Source organism: Dendrobates tinctorius, unplaced genomic scaffold (assembly GCF_039654945.1).
Source record: "Dendrobates tinctorius isolate UK_male_01 unplaced genomic scaffold, ASM3965494v1 ptg000406l, whole genome shotgun sequence".
Lineage (NCBI taxonomy): Eukaryota > Metazoa > Chordata > Amphibia > Anura > Dendrobatidae > Dendrobates > Dendrobates tinctorius.
The window spans coordinates 627,345-645,563 of record NW_027362071.1 but is presented as its reverse complement, the minus strand read 5'-3'; the positions used below and the strand labels follow the sequence as shown (position 1 = coordinate 645,563).

Here is an 18,219-nt window from a genome sequence, read left to right as displayed (position 1 = left end):
GCCCACCAGAGGATTCTCCTGTTCTCCTATGGGCCAGTCCGAGCCTGGTGACTGCTAAGGTTTTGGGGATACTCCTTCAGGCGTTGCCACATCGTTGGTTGCCATTTGATGCTTTATCAAATGCACCAGTGTTAACGAAGCTTTACCCACCTGAAGCGAGCCAGGGGCTGCACAATTTTATTTTTCAACGGTTCGGTGTGGCCGCTGTTGCGAGTTCATTTTCCCCTTCGTCTCTAAGGTCTGGTGAACTCCCTATTCTGGTAAAGGAAGGTAATGAGCCTGATTATCAGGCACCAGAGCCTAATGATGATGACTGGCTGAGTGGAGTCACTGACTGGATATAAGGCTGCCGACGCCCTTCTGCCCTGCGGGTGATTTCTCTGTGGACTTCTAGGACACCAGTCTGATTCCTGCTCCTCTAAAGCTAAGTTTTCTGCTTTGCCTTTGTGTTTTGTTTTTGTTTGCCTTGCTTTTCTGGATTCTGCCATTCCCTGCTGGGGTGAGCTGAATCTCCTTTTGCCGGTTGCTCTGTCTTCAGAATATTCCTGAGTACTGACATAGTCTTTTTGAAGCCTAGCGTCTTCAGTCCCTTTTTCACTGTCAGTCTGTTGGCTCTTATTTTCATAGGGTTTTTCACGGATTGCAGACAGCAGCCTTCCTGTCCTTTCCTATCTAGTTAGCTTGGGCCCCGTCTTTGCTCAGTCTTTCTTCACCGTCATTATATGTGGGGGGCTGCCTTTTGCTTTGGGGTCTGCTCTGGGGCAGTTTAGATTTCCCTTTCTGTCTTTAGGCTATCTAGTCCTCCGGCTGTGATCGAGGGGTCTAGGGCATCGTAGGAACCCCCCACGGCTACTGCTAGTTGTGTTGATAGGTTCAGGGGTCTGCAATCCGATAGCTGCCAACCTCTCTGGTTTTCTGGACTTAGCTTGCATTTCTGTTTTTGCCTCCTACGGTGACTTAATCATAACAGGTCGCACCCTTTTACAGATTGACCAGAATGTGTGCCAAGCACCTCTTCTCCAATCTTTACAGTATAGGTGAGTGCACACAGTGCAGATAAGTCCACAAGTAAAATGACTTGTGGTTTACCTGCGGATTTGCCCCTGCGTTTTGACACCTGTACAATGGAACAGGTGTCAAACCGCTGCGGAATCCGAAGAATTGACATGTTGCGGACTGTGCATGTGCACTGCGGTTTTTAAAATCCATTGGTTAACATTGTACTGTATCTTGCTTGCAGTTCTGCAGCGGATCCGCAGAGGCAAATCTGCTGCTGATCCGCAGCAAAATCCGCACACACCCTAAAAGTTTTTTTTTCAACACTGATTTAATCTCCATTTATTAAAAGTACCTTTTTTTTTTTTTTTAAAACTTTCTTTCCATTTGCTTTTCCTATGTATACTGGTTCATCTCACAGTACTTATTGCGGAACACGTGTCACGTAATAACAAGGACGCTATATCGGACGGTCAATAGGGATTATTGTATTTTTAAGTCATTGTGATTTTGTCTTAGCTTTTTGATTCCTTCTATTAAGTGAAAAGATGAAGCAGATGGAATGTAATCATCTTACGCGCAGCATGACAGGGAAGATTTTAATCTCGAAAAGAATTAGAGAGCAGTGGCATATCTCCGAAACGAGAGTGTGACATGTGTTTATCCGCAAGTGCAATTTATCAAAGTGCTGTTAATGTGATTGTATCTAGGCTTTCACTTTTGCATTTACATTTGTAAAATACGTTCGGCAACACTTTTGCATGGATAGCCAGCATCTGTCAAGGTTGGACTAATCTTAGGGGGTCAACTGTCCTCCGAAAATTCAGATTATTGTACATTATAATAAGTATATAAGTTTGAAATAGCTTTATTTTTCATACAGCATATATTCAGACCAAAATTAAAGGGGCTCTGTAAGAATAGTCAACGAAGTATAGTATAACACTAATAAATCTATAATGAGTTTCTACCAACATAACATAAGAGCGGAAATAATTTGCTGATCACTGGAGGTCATACTACTGATTTAAATGTTTTACCCAGGTAAAGGAAGTACAGGGGAGACAAACTGTGTCGCCCCTACATTTTTTAAGGGGCCCAGTTCACTATAGCATTTAAATATGCACTTTGGGGGACTCCGTTTATACCATGGATGGCAATATACACGATGCACACAAAATGGATTCTTCATGACATACAACATATACCTGGTGTATCCTTTTCACCTGACCACTGAATGAGTAGTCATCTAACGCCGAGCGTGTGGTTCCCTCATGACCAGGCATATCCACACAAACTAGGTGCAGGTTTTTCGGAAGGAACTGTGGGATAAGAAGAAAGATTTATGGAGTTAAAGCAAAATTTTGAAACATGTTTAAGCATAACAGCTGCCTCAATTCTGGACTTACCCATGAAAACATAAATACCAATATGAATGAAAGCATCTGACAATCTCATGTGTACGGTGGCCTGTCAAATATCTCTCGATAAAGAGGGATCGGACATGTTGGATTTGAACATGCCCAATCCGTTGCTCCCATAGCATATAAGCTGTTGCTCTAAGAGCCATGTATCTTTCCGAGACAGTGGTTTCCTTGACTCCCATGGAGAAAGCTAGTGTCCAAAGTAGGGATTCAAAATGAGACCTTTCTTAAGAAACCCTATGGTTGACTAGTGAGACAAAGTATACACGAAAAAGAGGTTACTCACCTTGGCAATAGCCAGCCACATATCCTTGTGAGCAGAGAATCCGTGTAGCATGAGGATGGATGGCTTTGGCCCCGGTCGTCCTCGGGATGTGTAACAAAATTTGTAGTTCCCGTAGCTGACATACTTGAGCTGCATCCCCAACGCCCTGCGCCAGTACCTGCAATATATCCAAATGGATTTTTAGCCTCTTTTTATGGCAAGGCCCAGAAAAGGCTTTTTAAAAGCCATTGGTTTTTGGAGAAAGAAGGTATAGCGCACATAAAAATTGCCATATAGTGTCCACATAATACTGCTATATTGTGCCTACTTGAATTTTTCTTAAAAACTTAAATGTGAATGTCCACCACTGAACTAATTACCAGTATGCAAGAAGCGCCCATTATAACTTTTATGGTGGCTGTTGGTAGTCGGAATGTCATCACCTACAATCATCCATTTTTCCGAAAACCCTCGTACCCCCTCACTATTACCCAAACATGGTAAAGTGTTTTTTAGTCTCCGGCTCACACTTACTTGATGGAAGGCTCATTTACACATCAGTATTTCACAGACAGTCTATGGCGGTGTTCACTTGTCCATGATTTTCTGGGGACCAGATGGTCTGTGCAAAATCATGGAGACATGTCTAATATTAATCTATGTCAGGTCAAACTCGACAATGAAAGTCTATGGGTTCAGGAAAAAAAAAAAAAAAAAAAAAAAAAAATATTATATATATATATATATATATATAAAAGACAGACAGCACTCAGATGTCATCCAATATAAAATAGAAGGTGGGGAAACTTTTTTTCTCTCATCAGCGAAATTCTGATCGCTTTTCTCGTAGGAGAAAAATCCCTGATGTGTGAATGAGGCTTTACTGTGTAGACTGGGCAGTCCTGCAGGGCAACACATGACTACCATTTCAAAGTGAGAAACTACAATTTCCACAAGTTGTGATAATAGAAATCGCTGCACTAGAAAGCGCATGCTTGTCCTGTGGAGTCACAGGGAGGCAAAACCATGCAATCAGGCACAATTATGATTGTGCAAAGTACATCATAAGAAGACCAAAAAAAACAAGAAAAGTAGGATGCAAATCACAGGGATCACCAAATAGATAATATCAAAATCTTTATTAAAAGTGACAACACAACACTGCAAGATTAAAAGCATTAAAATTGCATGATGCAAAGAAAACAGAACAACCATACAATGACCCACAATAGGGCCATGCCCTTGCCCAGCCCCTACTAACTCATTCCCTCCTGGCTACACCAAGAACATATCATTTAAGCAGGACAAAGTCAAACAAATACAGCATATAGAAGAGATGAGAATATACCTACTAATACCATACAAATAAAGCTGTATAGTTGAAGAAGTACTGCGAAGAAAACAAAATAGGATAAATAGGATGAAGTGGTCACGTCTCATACAACCTGGGCATTCCTGTGCCCTTGCCTCCTCCATTCCTTTCACACACAGCACCATCGGTATCCCAGGCAGGATTTGCTCCACGTGGGCGACACTCTTCCCAGGTCCTGGTTGTATGAGACTTTTTAGCCACCTTATTTTGGGTCATTTGTATTGTTTGGCAAAAGCTCATCCTGGGAGGGGTTAATGCTACACCGTGTTTTGCGATAGTTGGCCGTCTTGACCACTTCATCCTGTTTTGTTTTCTTCGCAGTACTTCTTCAACTATACAGCTTTATTTGTATGGTATTAGTAGGTATATTCTTGTTTTTTGGTCTTGTATTAGTGATGCCCTCCAGCTCTTGTTTGGTACATCATAAGAAGGGTGGCACTCGGCGTGTGCATCTTCAAAAACCATTATTCCATACAACAACAAAAAAAAAAAAAAAAAAAATGCAGCTCATTCAAGGCATTGATGTTACAAAACAAAAGGCACAAGTAGGATTATGGGACACTGCTTTAAAGCTGTGTTCATACGTTACAGCAGTGGTGCTGTGTTTTTTTCCCGCAATTGAGATAGTAATTTTTCTTTGCTACAGCAAAAAAAACAAAAAAACAAACACACTATGGTTACAATGTGCAAACACAGCCTAAATTTGTCTATAAAAGGGACTTTAGACCACATTTTTTTTTTTTTTTAAATAAAGTGAACCTTCTATAGATGTATAGAAGCAGCTGAACGCTCCGATCCGAGTGCTGGTGGCAGTGCCGGGTATTGAGATGCAAGACTTGTCGGAGTTTTTCGCAAGTCTGACCCCGGCCTACGAGTTCGATCTGTCAAAACCATGGAGAGCACTCGTCCGGTTAAAGACAATTATCTGCGCGAGCCCTTACATTTACAAACATTTGGCTATAAAATCCCGCACCATGTGTCAATTATTTAAGTGTCCCCTGGGCGTATCCAGCAGACATAACGATCCACATCAATGGAACAGGCACGATCTGTCTCGGATAGTCAATCCAAATTGTAAAATCCCTACTTTTAGCAAAGGAAGGACGATACTTCTTCCCGTGTACATATATAATGCTTTATACGGATAAGACGTGGCGACAGCTTCCTTTTATCCAAAGCGGAATGCAGGACCTGAAAATAATTACCTGTCTACAGGTGGGCAATCACTCGGAGAAAAATGGAGTCTTACCAGTAATAAATCTTGATGAGTGCCGCTGGCCAAAGGAAGAAAGAGGTCACAAACGCCAATATTGGGATGATCAAGGTCCCTCCGGCAATCAGGAACATGTTCAGGACATCCAGGTCCATGTTCCTCCTGGTCAGTTCTTTCCTGTAAGAAACAAAAAGGAGGAAATTTTAGTAACAGGTTCTCCGATACTTTGCAAATTTTTGTAGCACCCTTCCCTTTATGTGCAGGGCAAAAATATATGGAACGAAGCGGATCCTATAAACTGTCATAAAACCGCCTGCGCTCGAGGACGGATCCTGCACCTGAAAAGCCGAAACTTTTTAACCCTCTCATAGCCTTGCTATTTAGAAAGGCACCGCTGATAGTATTAAAAAGGTTAAAAACGTCATTAAGTTGAAACATGTTCTTGTATTGAAGGATTTGGACTTTTTTCCTTTTCTGTAATATTATTCTGAAAAAAAATGTATAAAAATAAAAAAAAAAACAAAAAAAAAACTTACGCAATATATGGTAAAGCAAAAATACGTCTATGTGCCAAATTTATATAACGCCATTCATTACATTAAAAAAATCAATCTAAAATAAAATTGCGGAGAGAGAATTAGCAAACAGAGTTAGTAAATGCCCCAAAAATGCATCCTGTGCCGCGCCATTATATAAGGAATACGTTAATACAGCGTACGGCAGATACACGTCTATTATAGCGCTAAGTAGTGATCAGGATGATCGGCCCGGACTACGGCACGTAGCGATAGAGCCAGGCTGGGAGTGCAGCTCTTGCCGCAGTCAGTCTCTAGCCGTCAGCAGTTTTCTCCTTGTGATCAGCATTATCCGGGTTTACCAGAGCTGCAGATCTCACGGCCATTCAATGTAACTCAAGCCCACACCAATCATCTGCTTTTATCCCAAGATTCCCCCCCAGGCCATCAGCATCGCCCCTCTGTGGAAGAACTTACAGCAAGGACGCAGCTGTGGATGTGAACGCAGCAGTGACCCGGCACTCACTCAAGTACATCAACCCTTGCCCCTCTCTCACCTTTGCTCGGTATATTAACTGATACTATGAGATGGGCGAAAGATAAATTTCCTTTATTCCAGATTCACTGTTATGCAAGAACTGATTAAAAAAAAAAAATCCCCAGTGTCAGGTGAATTTAGATCCATTAACCCCTTAAGGATTCAATTTTTCACTTTTGCGCTTTCTTTTTTTTTTTTTTTTTTTTTTTAACCTCCTCTTCTTCGAAAAGCCATAATTTTTTTCATATATTCCTGTAAACATAGTCGTCCAAAGTCAAATTTTTTTTTTCCCCCCAGGTGAGGTGTTGTGTCGTTTTGAATGACGCCATTTGCCCGTATAATAGACTGAAAAATATTCCAAGTGCAGCGTAATGGTGGGAAAATACAGAACGCAGTTCTGATACTGTTTTTTATTATTATAGGGCACTAAAAATAATGTAGTAATGTGATTTTCTGGGTCAGATCTGGAGATCGAAAACTTAATATATATTTGAGTGGGTAATAATAAATCAGAAAAAAAAAATTGGTTTGTGTGGCCATTTTCTGAGACCTGGACCTGGGTGAAAACTTGGCTTGTTTTTGTTTTTTTTATGTGGCAAGTTGGCATTTTTATCGATACCATTTTGGGGGTACATATGACATTTTGATCACTTGTTATTACATTTTGGGGGAGAGAGCAGAGCGGTGACAGAAAAACAATTGTGGTATTCATATTTTTTTTTTTCTTCATTTCTCCATTTTGTCAGTCCATGAAAATTGGGTGTCGTCCGGGTAGAGTCCGATTTTTTTTTTTTTTAATTTAATTTTTTTTTTTCACAGACCAAGTGCAATCTGGTTATAGAAAGCAAATGAAGCATGCTGCAATTTATTTTTTATTTTTTTTCCCCTCGAGTGGTCCAAGAAAAAACAATCGGACATGTGCATGGCCTCTGTGAATAACATTGGTCCGAGTGCGAGCCGATGTTTTGACAATTTGCACTCACGCCAAGTATGCATGCAGCATTATGAAATGTGATTTTTTTTTTTCTATTATTATTATTTTGCTATTTATATTTGGTGAAAAAGGGGGGTGAATTGGTAGATTTGCTTTTGAAAGGCCGTCAGTCTGGAAACCATCTTCCCCACCCCACCTGATGGATCCGATCATTGGGCTGACATGGCTTGCGGGTCTGCCATGGCTTGCGGGTCTGCCATGGCTTGCGGGTCTGCCATCGCTTGCGGGTCTGCCATGGCTTGCGGGTCTGCCATGGCTTGCGGGTCTGCCATGGCTTGCGGGTCTGCCATGTTATTCTTCCTATGAGGCCCAAGCTGTAGTGCAGTAATAGTGATTGGAAGTTTGTTTCCTAAGGAAAATTTAAAAAAAATGTTAAAAAAAATTAAAATAGAAACAAAAAAATAAATAAAACATTTTTAAAGTTTAAATCACCCTCCTTTTTCCCCAAACCTAAATCAGTCTAGAGAGACTCAGTATGCCCCCATGTACGTCCCATGGTTAGCCAGTTCTGTCGATATCGGAGGATTTGGTCAATTTTCATCTAATGTGAATGGTGCCAGGTTCGGCTGACATTAATCTACTGAGTATGGGAAGCAAACAATGCAATTTATTGACAGAAAGTCCATAGAAAGTTTATAGGACCAGTGATGTATATGGGATTTCAATAAATTTCATGCATGTCCTGCTGAGAAGATCCAAAGAGTAAATTGTACTTCCATGCGATGTGAGATGACTTTTTCATGTGCAAGATACCAGCCGACCCTGAAAAACACCAATGGCTGTGCACACTCCATACACCGGAGGAACATTATCAGGGACACGATGGATCCGCTGAAGGGGCTAAAGTCATCCCTATATATCGAGACGAGACGTGTGTCTGCACACCCTTCGCCATGACCATGGACGCTAGGGTCATTAATTATCAGTAAGCAGGTGCCAATGCTGAGCCTTTATTGCCATTTTTCCAATTTTTGGGGGCGGTAAGACAAGCCATAGAGAGGATTAAAGCTCCAATATGGGGATTTAGATTTTCTCCCTTAGGCCACGTTCACACATTCACTATTTGGTGAGTTTTTTTACCTCCGTATTTGTAAGTCAAAACCAGGAGTGGAACAATCGGAGGAAAACTAGAATAGGAACACGTCACCACATCTGGATTTATCACCCACTCCTGGTTTTGGCTTACAAATACGGAGGTAAAAACCTCACCAAATACTGAACGTGTGAACGTGGCCTTAATGTGGATATCCACAACAGAATCCCCCTTTACATTAATTAGAAAAAAAAAATAATGGTGGGCTCCAACTAAATGAATGGGGGTCTGAATAAAAACTGTGGCAGATGGAAGTGTAATAAGAAAACAATAGATGTTTATGGGGCCCGACTGTACCTACATATGATCCCATATCACACAGAGGTTACCTCAGATGTAAAATATTGTGCCATCAGACGCCACATTAATATGTTATTACTAGTGATGAGCGTACGTGCTGGGATAAGGTGTTATCTGAGCATGCTTGTGCACTAGCCGAGTGTCCTCGGCGTGCTCGAATAATGTATTCGAGTCCCCGTGGCTGCATGTCTCGCGACTGTTCGACAGGCGCAACACATGCAGGGATCGCCTGTCGAACAGCCGCGAGATATGCAGCCGCGGGCACTCGAGCATATTTTTCGAGCACGCCGAAGACACTTGGATAGCACCCGGGCATGCTCAGATAACACCTTATCCCAGCCGCTCACTCATCACTAGTTACTATGGGAGAATATCTCTGTCATATAGCACAGTATGGAGGCACAATGCAGCGGGACATGAAGTCCGTATGTCTCCTTAGTGTAAAGCTGCATGGACATTGGGCGCCTCATGACATTGGAGTTGGCGATGTGCAGCTGAGTTGCCTCTTCCAACCACTGATCCCAAGTCCACTCCCCACCCCCCTGAGCCCCAAATAACACCAGGAAACCAGAATGGAATATAATGGCCACAGCAGCCTTTTATTTAAGTAACGTACAACATTTGTAAATATAAATGCAACCTTGGGAGGGTCCTTGAAGCTCCCAAATCTGGTGACCAAAACGTAAAGAATACTTTTTTGTGGACAAACGCATACCATAAATTACTCCCGGCCGTTACCCCACTGGCTCGGGAGCACCAAAACCCCATCGGGGTTGCACTGTCCACTTAATCCCTGGGGATCCGACCAACCACTGCCGGAAGTCCCCCCAAATCACCAGTCACCAGACCCAAACCACAGATAATAACATTGAGGAATCCATATTACCACAGATCCCCCAAAACCAATTTAGCACCAACTTCAAGGACCCCCTTCCCCCAAACGCCACAACGAAGGCAATTGAAAACCTCGATTGCCTGAGACCCCCCCACACCGAAAAACTATGGCCCTCTCAATACCGTCCTGTAGGCCCAATGCCCACAAATCCATGCCCACATCATTCAGATGAACACCATCAGCCAGCCAAAACTCCCCACTCCCTCTCTCCAGGTCAAAGTGCCGAACCACCCCCCCCATTCCTAACCACGAAATTGGACACCGCCCTATTAACCTTTATCCGTGCCCTATTTAACTTGACAAATGATCTCGCATGCCGCCAAGTCTTTCTCGGGACAATCTCCGACCATACCACAGTTGACCCCTTAAACGACAACCACAACCGTAGAAGATCATGCTTAATATCCTTGACCAATTCACGAAAAGGACGGACCCCAAAATCATTTCCCCCTGCATGAAGAACTAAAATATCAGGGTCCTTGTCAAGCCTAGCGCTAATACGTACCTCCTGCAAGACCCTGTTGCAACCCATACCCCTAAAACCCAACCACCTGATTACCGCCACACTTCGCGAAAAACCCAGCTGCCGCCCTTCTCGCTGAACATCCGCACGCCGAGCTCCCTAATACACAAAGGAATGGCCCAGGATCCACACCAGCAAAGGAGTGCAACCTGCAATGACAAAAAACCACCATTAACCAACGCGCAAACAAAATAACCCAACGTTCTCTTTTCAATGTAGCTCCGCACCCAAAGCCCCAGTGCGAACGTACGACCTATAAAGTCCCAATTCCCACCTTCCAATCCACTGTATCACCTTTGAACCCAAACCCCCAACTGCCGCTTCCGTAGCTGCCCCAATCTTGAAAGAGTGAGAAGCGAACCTAGACCCATCAATACCCAATCTGTCCAGACCTTTACGAAAAACCGCCACAAACTGAAACTTTGACAAGAAGGAACCGTCAGCATGACGCAGCAATGGCCCCTCTCCCCTCTGTTGCCATGACCTGTAATCCTGCAAGCAGCGCACCGGGCACATCATAGATCCTGGCACTGCACCCAAAACCACCCTTTTTCCCCTACCTTCCTGGTCCGTTTTTGACCTCCTTATCCAAAACTCCAAACCACTGTCACCCACCAATACGTCCCTATCCAACAAACCCCCACCGGAATACCGTCCCGGAGATACCAACTCCCCCACCCTCAATGCCCCAAAAAAGGCAAGGGAAAAAGCCCCCCCAAAAAAGAGAACACTCAAACCGAGACACACAAACATCGACCAACACCGCCCCCAACCGTTCAAGGATACCAAATGACAGTGGACGCCGGCGTCTGAACCCCTTGATGGCCTGGCTGACCAAAAAACACTTGGTCAAATCAATTTGACCCCGCAATTTAAATCCAAAAGCTAAACCGGCCCTAACCTTCCCCACCCTAGACACCGACCAACCTTCTTCCGCCCCAAAACCCAACCACGCCAGCAACGCGCCCAATTGATCCTCCCCAGAGGTGCCATAGGAACGTGTCCCCAACCAGTTTTCCCAAGAACTTCAAACTGACTTGTAGCTCGACCAAGTACCAGAAGACAGAGATGCCCGTATTAGGGGTTCTGCATCCCTGAGACCACCTTCCAAAGCCCGGCTGGACACTCCAGGCACGCTTCCTTCACATCCGGGGCCAAGGTCCGAAAACGCTCCCACTGCGAACGAGACAAAGAATCAGCAATGGAATTCCTAATACCTGGCACATGAGAAGCCGTCACATGAGCATTGAGCAATAAACAAGTTAAAACAAGCTGCCGCAGAACTCGAATCACCGGAGGAGAGGACGCAGTCAAGCTGTTAATGGAGCACACCACTCTCATGTTGTCACAATTAAAACGGACTCTTTTATTCCGAAACTCCTCCATCCACAGGTTCACCGCCACCAAGATGGGAAAAATCTCCAACAAAGCTATATTCTTAACAAGGCCTAGCTGAAACCACTCAGCAGGCCACGCAGCCGCGCACCATTGGCCCTTAAAATACGCCCCAAAACCCACTCCACCCGATGCATCCGTAAGCAGGTCCAACTCCTCCTTTAAATCTGCCTCTTCCATGAGCGACGATCGTCCGTTATATTGCTCCAAAAACTTGTCCCACACCTCCAAATCCGCCTTATGTTCACTGGTAAGTCAAACAAAATGATGTGGGGCCCGCACTCCCGCCGTGGAGCTCGCCAAACGCCGAGAAAAGACCCTACCCATTGGAATAAAGCAACAAGCGAAATTCAATTTACCAAGTAGTGACTGAACCTCTCTCAATGACAATTTCTTCACCAGTCTAGCTCGAGACACCTCAACCCGCAACGCCTCCACCTTATCCTCCGGTAAACGGAACTCCCAAGCCACCGAATCAATCATGATTCCCAAAAAAGACAGGCACGTAAAAGGCCCCTCTGTTTTTCCTGGAGCAAGCGGTACGCCAAAACGCTCAGCCACCCACTCCACAGCCCTAAGCAGCCTCTCACAGCAGCCTGAGTCACCCGGACCGACACACAAAAAATCATCTAGGTAATGAATCACGGAATCAAAACCCGACACGTTCCGGACAACCCATTCGAGAAAAGAACTGAACGCCTCAAAAAACCGAGCAACCCATTGGCAAACACCTATCAACAAAAAATTCCCCCTCCCAGAAACAGCCCAACAACCTATCACTCTCTGGATGAACCGGGAGCAACTGAAACGCCGACTCGATATCAGTTTTCGCCAAACGTGCCCCCTTTCCACACCTCCGGACCAACTTTGCCACCTCATCAAAAGACGTATACACCTCTGAGCACATTTCCGGATCAATTGCATCATTCACTAACCTACCACGAGGGAAAGACAAGTGATGAATAAGCCTAAACTTATTTGGCTCTTTCTTCGGCACCACCCCCAGGGGCAAAACGACCAAATCCCCAAACGGAGGATCCTTAAACGGCCCCGACATCCTTCCCAACTGAACTTCCTTTGCCAACTTTTCCGACACCACCCCACCAAACAGGTCAGCTGACCTGAGATTCTTCCGCCCCCATGGAATCTCAAAAGGAGGGTCAGGAATTCTAAAACCATCTCTGAAACCAGACAACAACAGTTCCGCATTTACACCATCCGGAAACCTATTTAGATAAGAGGCCATTGCGGCTAGTTTCACTGGCGTCGCCCCTTTGGAATTACCACTCTCTGCTTTTCCTTTCTGCTTCCTAAAGCATCTGGAAGCACCATGCGAGGTTCCATTGCAATGGGAGCAAAGGTGCTTGAATTTGCAGCTTGTTCCGAATTTACACTGCCCATCATTAAATTGCCAGCAGAGACCCTGCTTCTGGGTGCCCGACTGACCGCCTGCGCATTTGAAGAGCCCGCCCCTTCCCCCAGGAAAGGAATGGCCAAACCTAGTCTGTGTCATAACCTTTAACCACAGTCTTATGTCCTTCTGATCCCACCAAATCGCCGGACGAATCGCCTTCCTCTGTCTAAACTGCTCGTCGTAACGGAGCCAAGCCTGACCCCCGTATACGCCTCCCAAATTGAATCTAAATAACAAAAATGAGGAGAACAATACTCAGGCGCCTTTTCACCAATCACGCTAGCCAGAATTGCAAACGCCTGGAGCCAATTAGCGAACGTTTGTGGAATCAAACGCCATCTCCGTTTTTCCTCCTCCTCTTTTTTGCTATCGTCCTTCTTTCCCTTATCCAAATTGAACTTTTCTAGCGGTAACAAGGAAAAAATCTCGACATACTCATCCTTCCAGATCTTTTCCCGCACCTCCTTTTTTAGATGAGCTCCGAGTGGGCCCTCAAAGCATACATACACCTCCCCGTGGGCTCTATTATCTAAATGGATCCGACATTCCTTCTCTTTCTCCGTCTGAACTGAAACAGACACATGGTCCGCTCGGCCCCCCGAGACCCCGATAGCCGCCCTCGACGGGCCAGCCCCTCGCTGTTGCGACCCCACCCAGGCAGCTAAATGCGCCGAATGCTCTCTAACTCCCTCCATCCGCGCCAACAAATCCTGCATGGTTGCTAATATCTCCCCAAGACCCCCGATTGGTGACGGGCCCTGTTCCCCCACAACTTGTTCTACCGCCCCGGGCTGGCCGCCTAATCCGCTCCCGACCGCAGGGGACCTCACTAGGGATGATGACAGACAAGACAAGGAGCCATACTCACCGGGCTGCGTGGACGCTGTGTATCCTCCAGCCGCCATTCCCGAGTCCTGCTGAGCGTCAAAACTGGAGCTTCGTGTGAGACCCTCTGTCCCCAGAGGTCCGATACTCGCCGAAACAGGCTCTCTTGACACCGCTGCACTCCAGGGCCACTCTCTCCTGGAATCTTCCACGCTCCGACCCCCGCTGAGGCCAGCGGGCTGCACAGGCACAGGGGCTGCCGCCTGTGGCCACCCACCGCCCGCACCCATCACCGATTGTCTGCTGCTCCGTCCTTGTTCCTCCCCCGCCGCTGGTCCAGTCAAGGGGCCCGCATCACAGGGGACACTAGCCCGCCCCGACCGCCGGGGGCTGCCGCCCGATAGTCCCCCCACGCTGGCCCTCTCAAAGCCGCCATGCGCCGATGAGGCAGGCCACCCGACTCCACGGCGGCCTGCCGTGACGTCATCGGTCCGCGCCGGCCCGGCACGCGCAGGCCCCGCCTCCCGATCAGGCCTGGGAGACGGCCTACCAACCGCCGCTGCACTCAGGCCGGCCCGTGGATTCCTCCAGGCCCCGGGCCTGCCAGCGCGCCTACCGGCAGGCACCCGAGCCAGAGGGTCCCGAGAGGGGCTCCGACACCGGCGCTGGGTGTGTGGCGCAGCATCCGGGGACAGGCGCTCCGGAGGCCTGACCCGCCTCCTTGCACAGGGAGAAGCAACAACGGACAAACCGCCACCTCCCCCGATGATCTCGGCCTCCTATTGTCCCAGCCAACAGTCAGGCTGCGCCACTGCTGCCGCCCGCAGCCTCTCCAGGACCGAAGTTATGGACTCCATGCTTGGGGAGTGGGACAATCCCTCGTGGCTCCAGAGCGGGAACTAAAGGTAACCGCCCCTTAAGCCTCCTAATATACCCCCCTTTATCCACCTCCTCCACCCCCTGGAATCATTAACCCCTTCCCTCCAACCCACTGTCATGAAGGGCCTCCACTTAGCCGCTGTGGTGGGGAGGTTGTGTGGCTCGCTCCGGCCCCTGTCTTTACACTCTCTGTGATTACAGCTCTGCAGCGTGAATGAAGCCTGTAAACACTTAATTTGTCCTGCAGCCCGTTAACAAATACTCATCTTGTATAATAATACAGATATAGTAATACTATTATATATGTACTCCTGCGCAAGTGTCGGGGCTCACTGGACATGTGCAGAGTAGGGTCAGAAACTGAGCCTGCTTCATAGGCGATGTTCACACCGTTCAGTATTTGTAAGCCAAAACCATGAGTGGGTGATCAATACAGAAGTGGTGACGTGTTTCTGTCGTACCTTTCTGCTGGTTATTCCACTCCTGATTTTGGCTTACAAATACTGATATAAAATACTGAACGTGTGAACGTGGCCTTACAGTTATGTTGATCAGCCGGCACCTGACTCTTAACTGCTGCAATCAGAGCGAGCTCCAGTCGCAGTAGTCTAACCGCTTAGATGCCGCTGTTAATTGTCACAGAGGCATTTTAGCGGTTGGAAAATAGGCCGGGATCACACACAGCGAGATACGGCCGAGTCTCGCAGGTTAAAACCAAGCTCTGGTGTCGGCACTCCGGAGCGGAGCGTGCAGCCGCACAGCAATACATGGAGCTGCACACTCTGCTCCGGAGTGCCGGTGCCAGAGCTTGGTTTTAACCTGCGAGACTCGGCCGTATCTCGCTGTAGTGTGACTCCGGCCTTAGGAAATAGGGTATCTATGGTATTTGCATTGCAGTCTAGGGAGCACTGGAGGCCACTAGTTTTGCCATCTTGGTACACCCCTGAAGCTCCAATTCCGGTTGCTTCATTGATAATTTAAAGGGAACCTGACAGCGGGAGTCTTGCTGCAGCCCTTTAGAGAAACATGCTTTGTGTTTAGATGACTTGTCCGAGGCCGCGTTCCCGGTGTCTTCTCCCCACTGCGAGCCCAGGGGCAGACACATCATTCTTTCAACCTGTGCAGCTGCACAGGGGACAAGAAGGGGGCCACATCCAGCTCCAAAGCAGGTGGAATAGTGCATTATGATGAGTTATTGGACGGCACCTCCTCCTCTTCTGTCTGTGTCCCCCAGTGTGCGAGCCCCTATATTGACAAGTCTCACTATGTGAGGGAATAGGAGACCTGTCTATAAAGGGGAGCGGGACAGGGAGAGCATTTTCAAAGACTGGCCTTGATCTAGTGATCTAAGGCCTGTTTCACACATCCGTTTTTTGTGTCTGCCAAACGGATCCGTTTCCGTTTTTTGCCGCAAACGGATGCTACCGGATCCGTTTTTTTTACGGATCCGCGGTAGCCGCTAATGCAAGTCTATGGGGAAAAAAAAACGGATCCGCCAAAAACATGGCGGATCCGTTTTTTAACGGAAAACGACGGATTTGGACGGATTTAAAAAAACGGAAGTGTGATCCAGGCCTAAGCTGTATGCCCCAAAGCCTGCGTGTTTCTCTGAAATTTTGCAGTCTTTCAGACCAAAAAATACACAGCCGCACTAACAGAGCCAGACTCTGACACGTGCCGCCTGTGTTTCGGGCAGCATGAATCACCAGTGAGGTTCCCTTTAACAATACACTGCAATATAATATTAAAATAGTGTTTAACATAAGTGATTGCAGGTTCAAGACTTTATCTAAAATGTAAAAAGCAATATTTATTAAAAATGTATATTAAAAAATTAAATATAAATTAAATTTATATTAAAATTAGACAAAAGTTTGTTTCCCCCCCCTCTGCTCAAATGTTATTAAAATAATATATATCAGTAAAATAAATATTCAAAAGTTCATATCACCCCTTTTGTAGAGACGTTAAAAAAAATATATATATATACACGGTGTGTGTGTGTAATATATATATAATTTTTATTTTTTTCTTAGGAATGTTTCAACAGAGCGTGAACTTTTGTATATTTATCTTACTAATATTTATATTTATATTTATTTCACACACCACCTCCTCACCTCGCCCCCTATCTGTCGGAGTCCCACAAGGCTCAGTTCTAGGACCCCTGGCTTTTCTCCATTTACACCTTTGGCCTGGGACAGCTCATAGAATCTCATGGCTTTCAGTATCGTCTCTATGCTGATGACACACAGATCTACATCTCTGGACCAGATATCACCTCCCTACTAACCAGAATCCCTCAATGTCTGTCCACTATTTCATCCTTCTTCTCTGCTAGATTTCTGAAACTTAACATGGACAAAACAGAATTCATCATCTTTCCCCCATCTCATGTGACCCCCCCCAACGAACCTATCCATTACAGTAAATGACTGCCCACTCTCCCCAGTCCCACAAGCTCGCTGCCTCGGAGTAATCCTTGACGCTGATCTCTCCTTCAAACCACATATCCAAACCCTTTCCACTTCCTGCTGACTTCAACTCAAAAATATTTCACAAATCCGTTCATTCCTCAACCAAAAATCTGCAAAAACCCTAGTCCATGCCCTCATCATCTCCCGCCTTGACTACTGCAACCTCCTGCTCTGTGGCCTCCCCTCGAACACTCTCGCACCCCTTCAATCTATTCTAAACTCTGCTACCCGACTAATCCACCTGTCCCCCTACTATTCCCCGGCCTCTCCCCTCTGTCAATCCCTGCACTGGCTCCCCATTACCCAAAGACTCCAGTTCAAAACCCTAACCATGACATACAAAGCCATTCACAACCTGAGTCCTCCATACATCTGTGACCTCGTCTCCCGGTACTTTCCTGCACGCAACCTCCGATCCTCACAAGACCTCCTTCTCTACTCCCCTCTTATCTCCTCTTCCCACAATCGCATACAAGATTTCTCTCGCGCATCACCCCTACTCTGGAACTCTCTACCACAACATATCAGACTCTCACCTACCATGGAAACCTTCAAAAAGAGCCTGAAGACCCACCTCTTCCGACAAGCCTACAACCTGCAGTAACCACCGATCCACCAAACCGCTGCATGACCAGCTCTACCCTCGCCTACTGTATTATCACCCATCCCTTGTAGATTGTGAGCCCTCGCGGGCAGGGTCCTCTCTCCTCCTGTACCAGTTGTGACTTGTATTGTTTAAGATTATTGTACTTGTTTTTATTATGTATACCCCTCCTTACATGTAAAGCGCCATGGAATAAATGGCGCTATAACAATAAATAATAATAATAAATATATATTTAGAAAAATAGATATATAAAAGTTCACCCTGTGTGTTGAAAAAAAAAATATATATATATATATATATATATTTTTTTTTTTGTATCGTCCTCTCTTCTTGAAAAATTAAAATCTAAAGAATAAAATAAAAATCAACATATCTGGTCCAAACTAATAAAATATGACAATATTATTCCATACGATAAACAAAAAAAAAATAAAAATGGCAGAATTACGAATATTAACTCTCCCCCCATACAAGAAAAAAAAAGATTAAAGAGG

At 45.8% G+C, this 18,219-nt stretch overlaps 1 protein-coding gene across 5 annotated transcripts in view; it reads right to left on the bottom strand.

Annotated features, from left to right (window-relative positions):
- The window catches only part of ABHD6 (abhydrolase domain containing 6, acylglycerol lipase), a 30,069-nt gene that overhangs the window by 11,011 nt on the left and 839 nt on the right, over window positions 1–18,219 (bottom strand). The window contains exons 1-4 of one of the 5 annotated variants that reach the window (XM_073563903.1): window positions 6,263–6,347; window positions 5,307–5,447; window positions 2,707–2,863; window positions 2,205–2,318 (exon numbers count right to left, since the gene is read on the bottom strand). In XM_073563903.1, the coding sequence (XP_073420004.1) occupies window positions 2,205–2,318; window positions 2,707–2,863; window positions 5,307–5,447; window positions 6,263–6,321 (471 nt within the window). In that variant the 5' untranslated portion in view covers window positions 6,322–6,347. The other 4 variants (XM_073563904.1, XM_073563906.1, XM_073563907.1 and 1 more) reach the window with 4 other exon arrangements.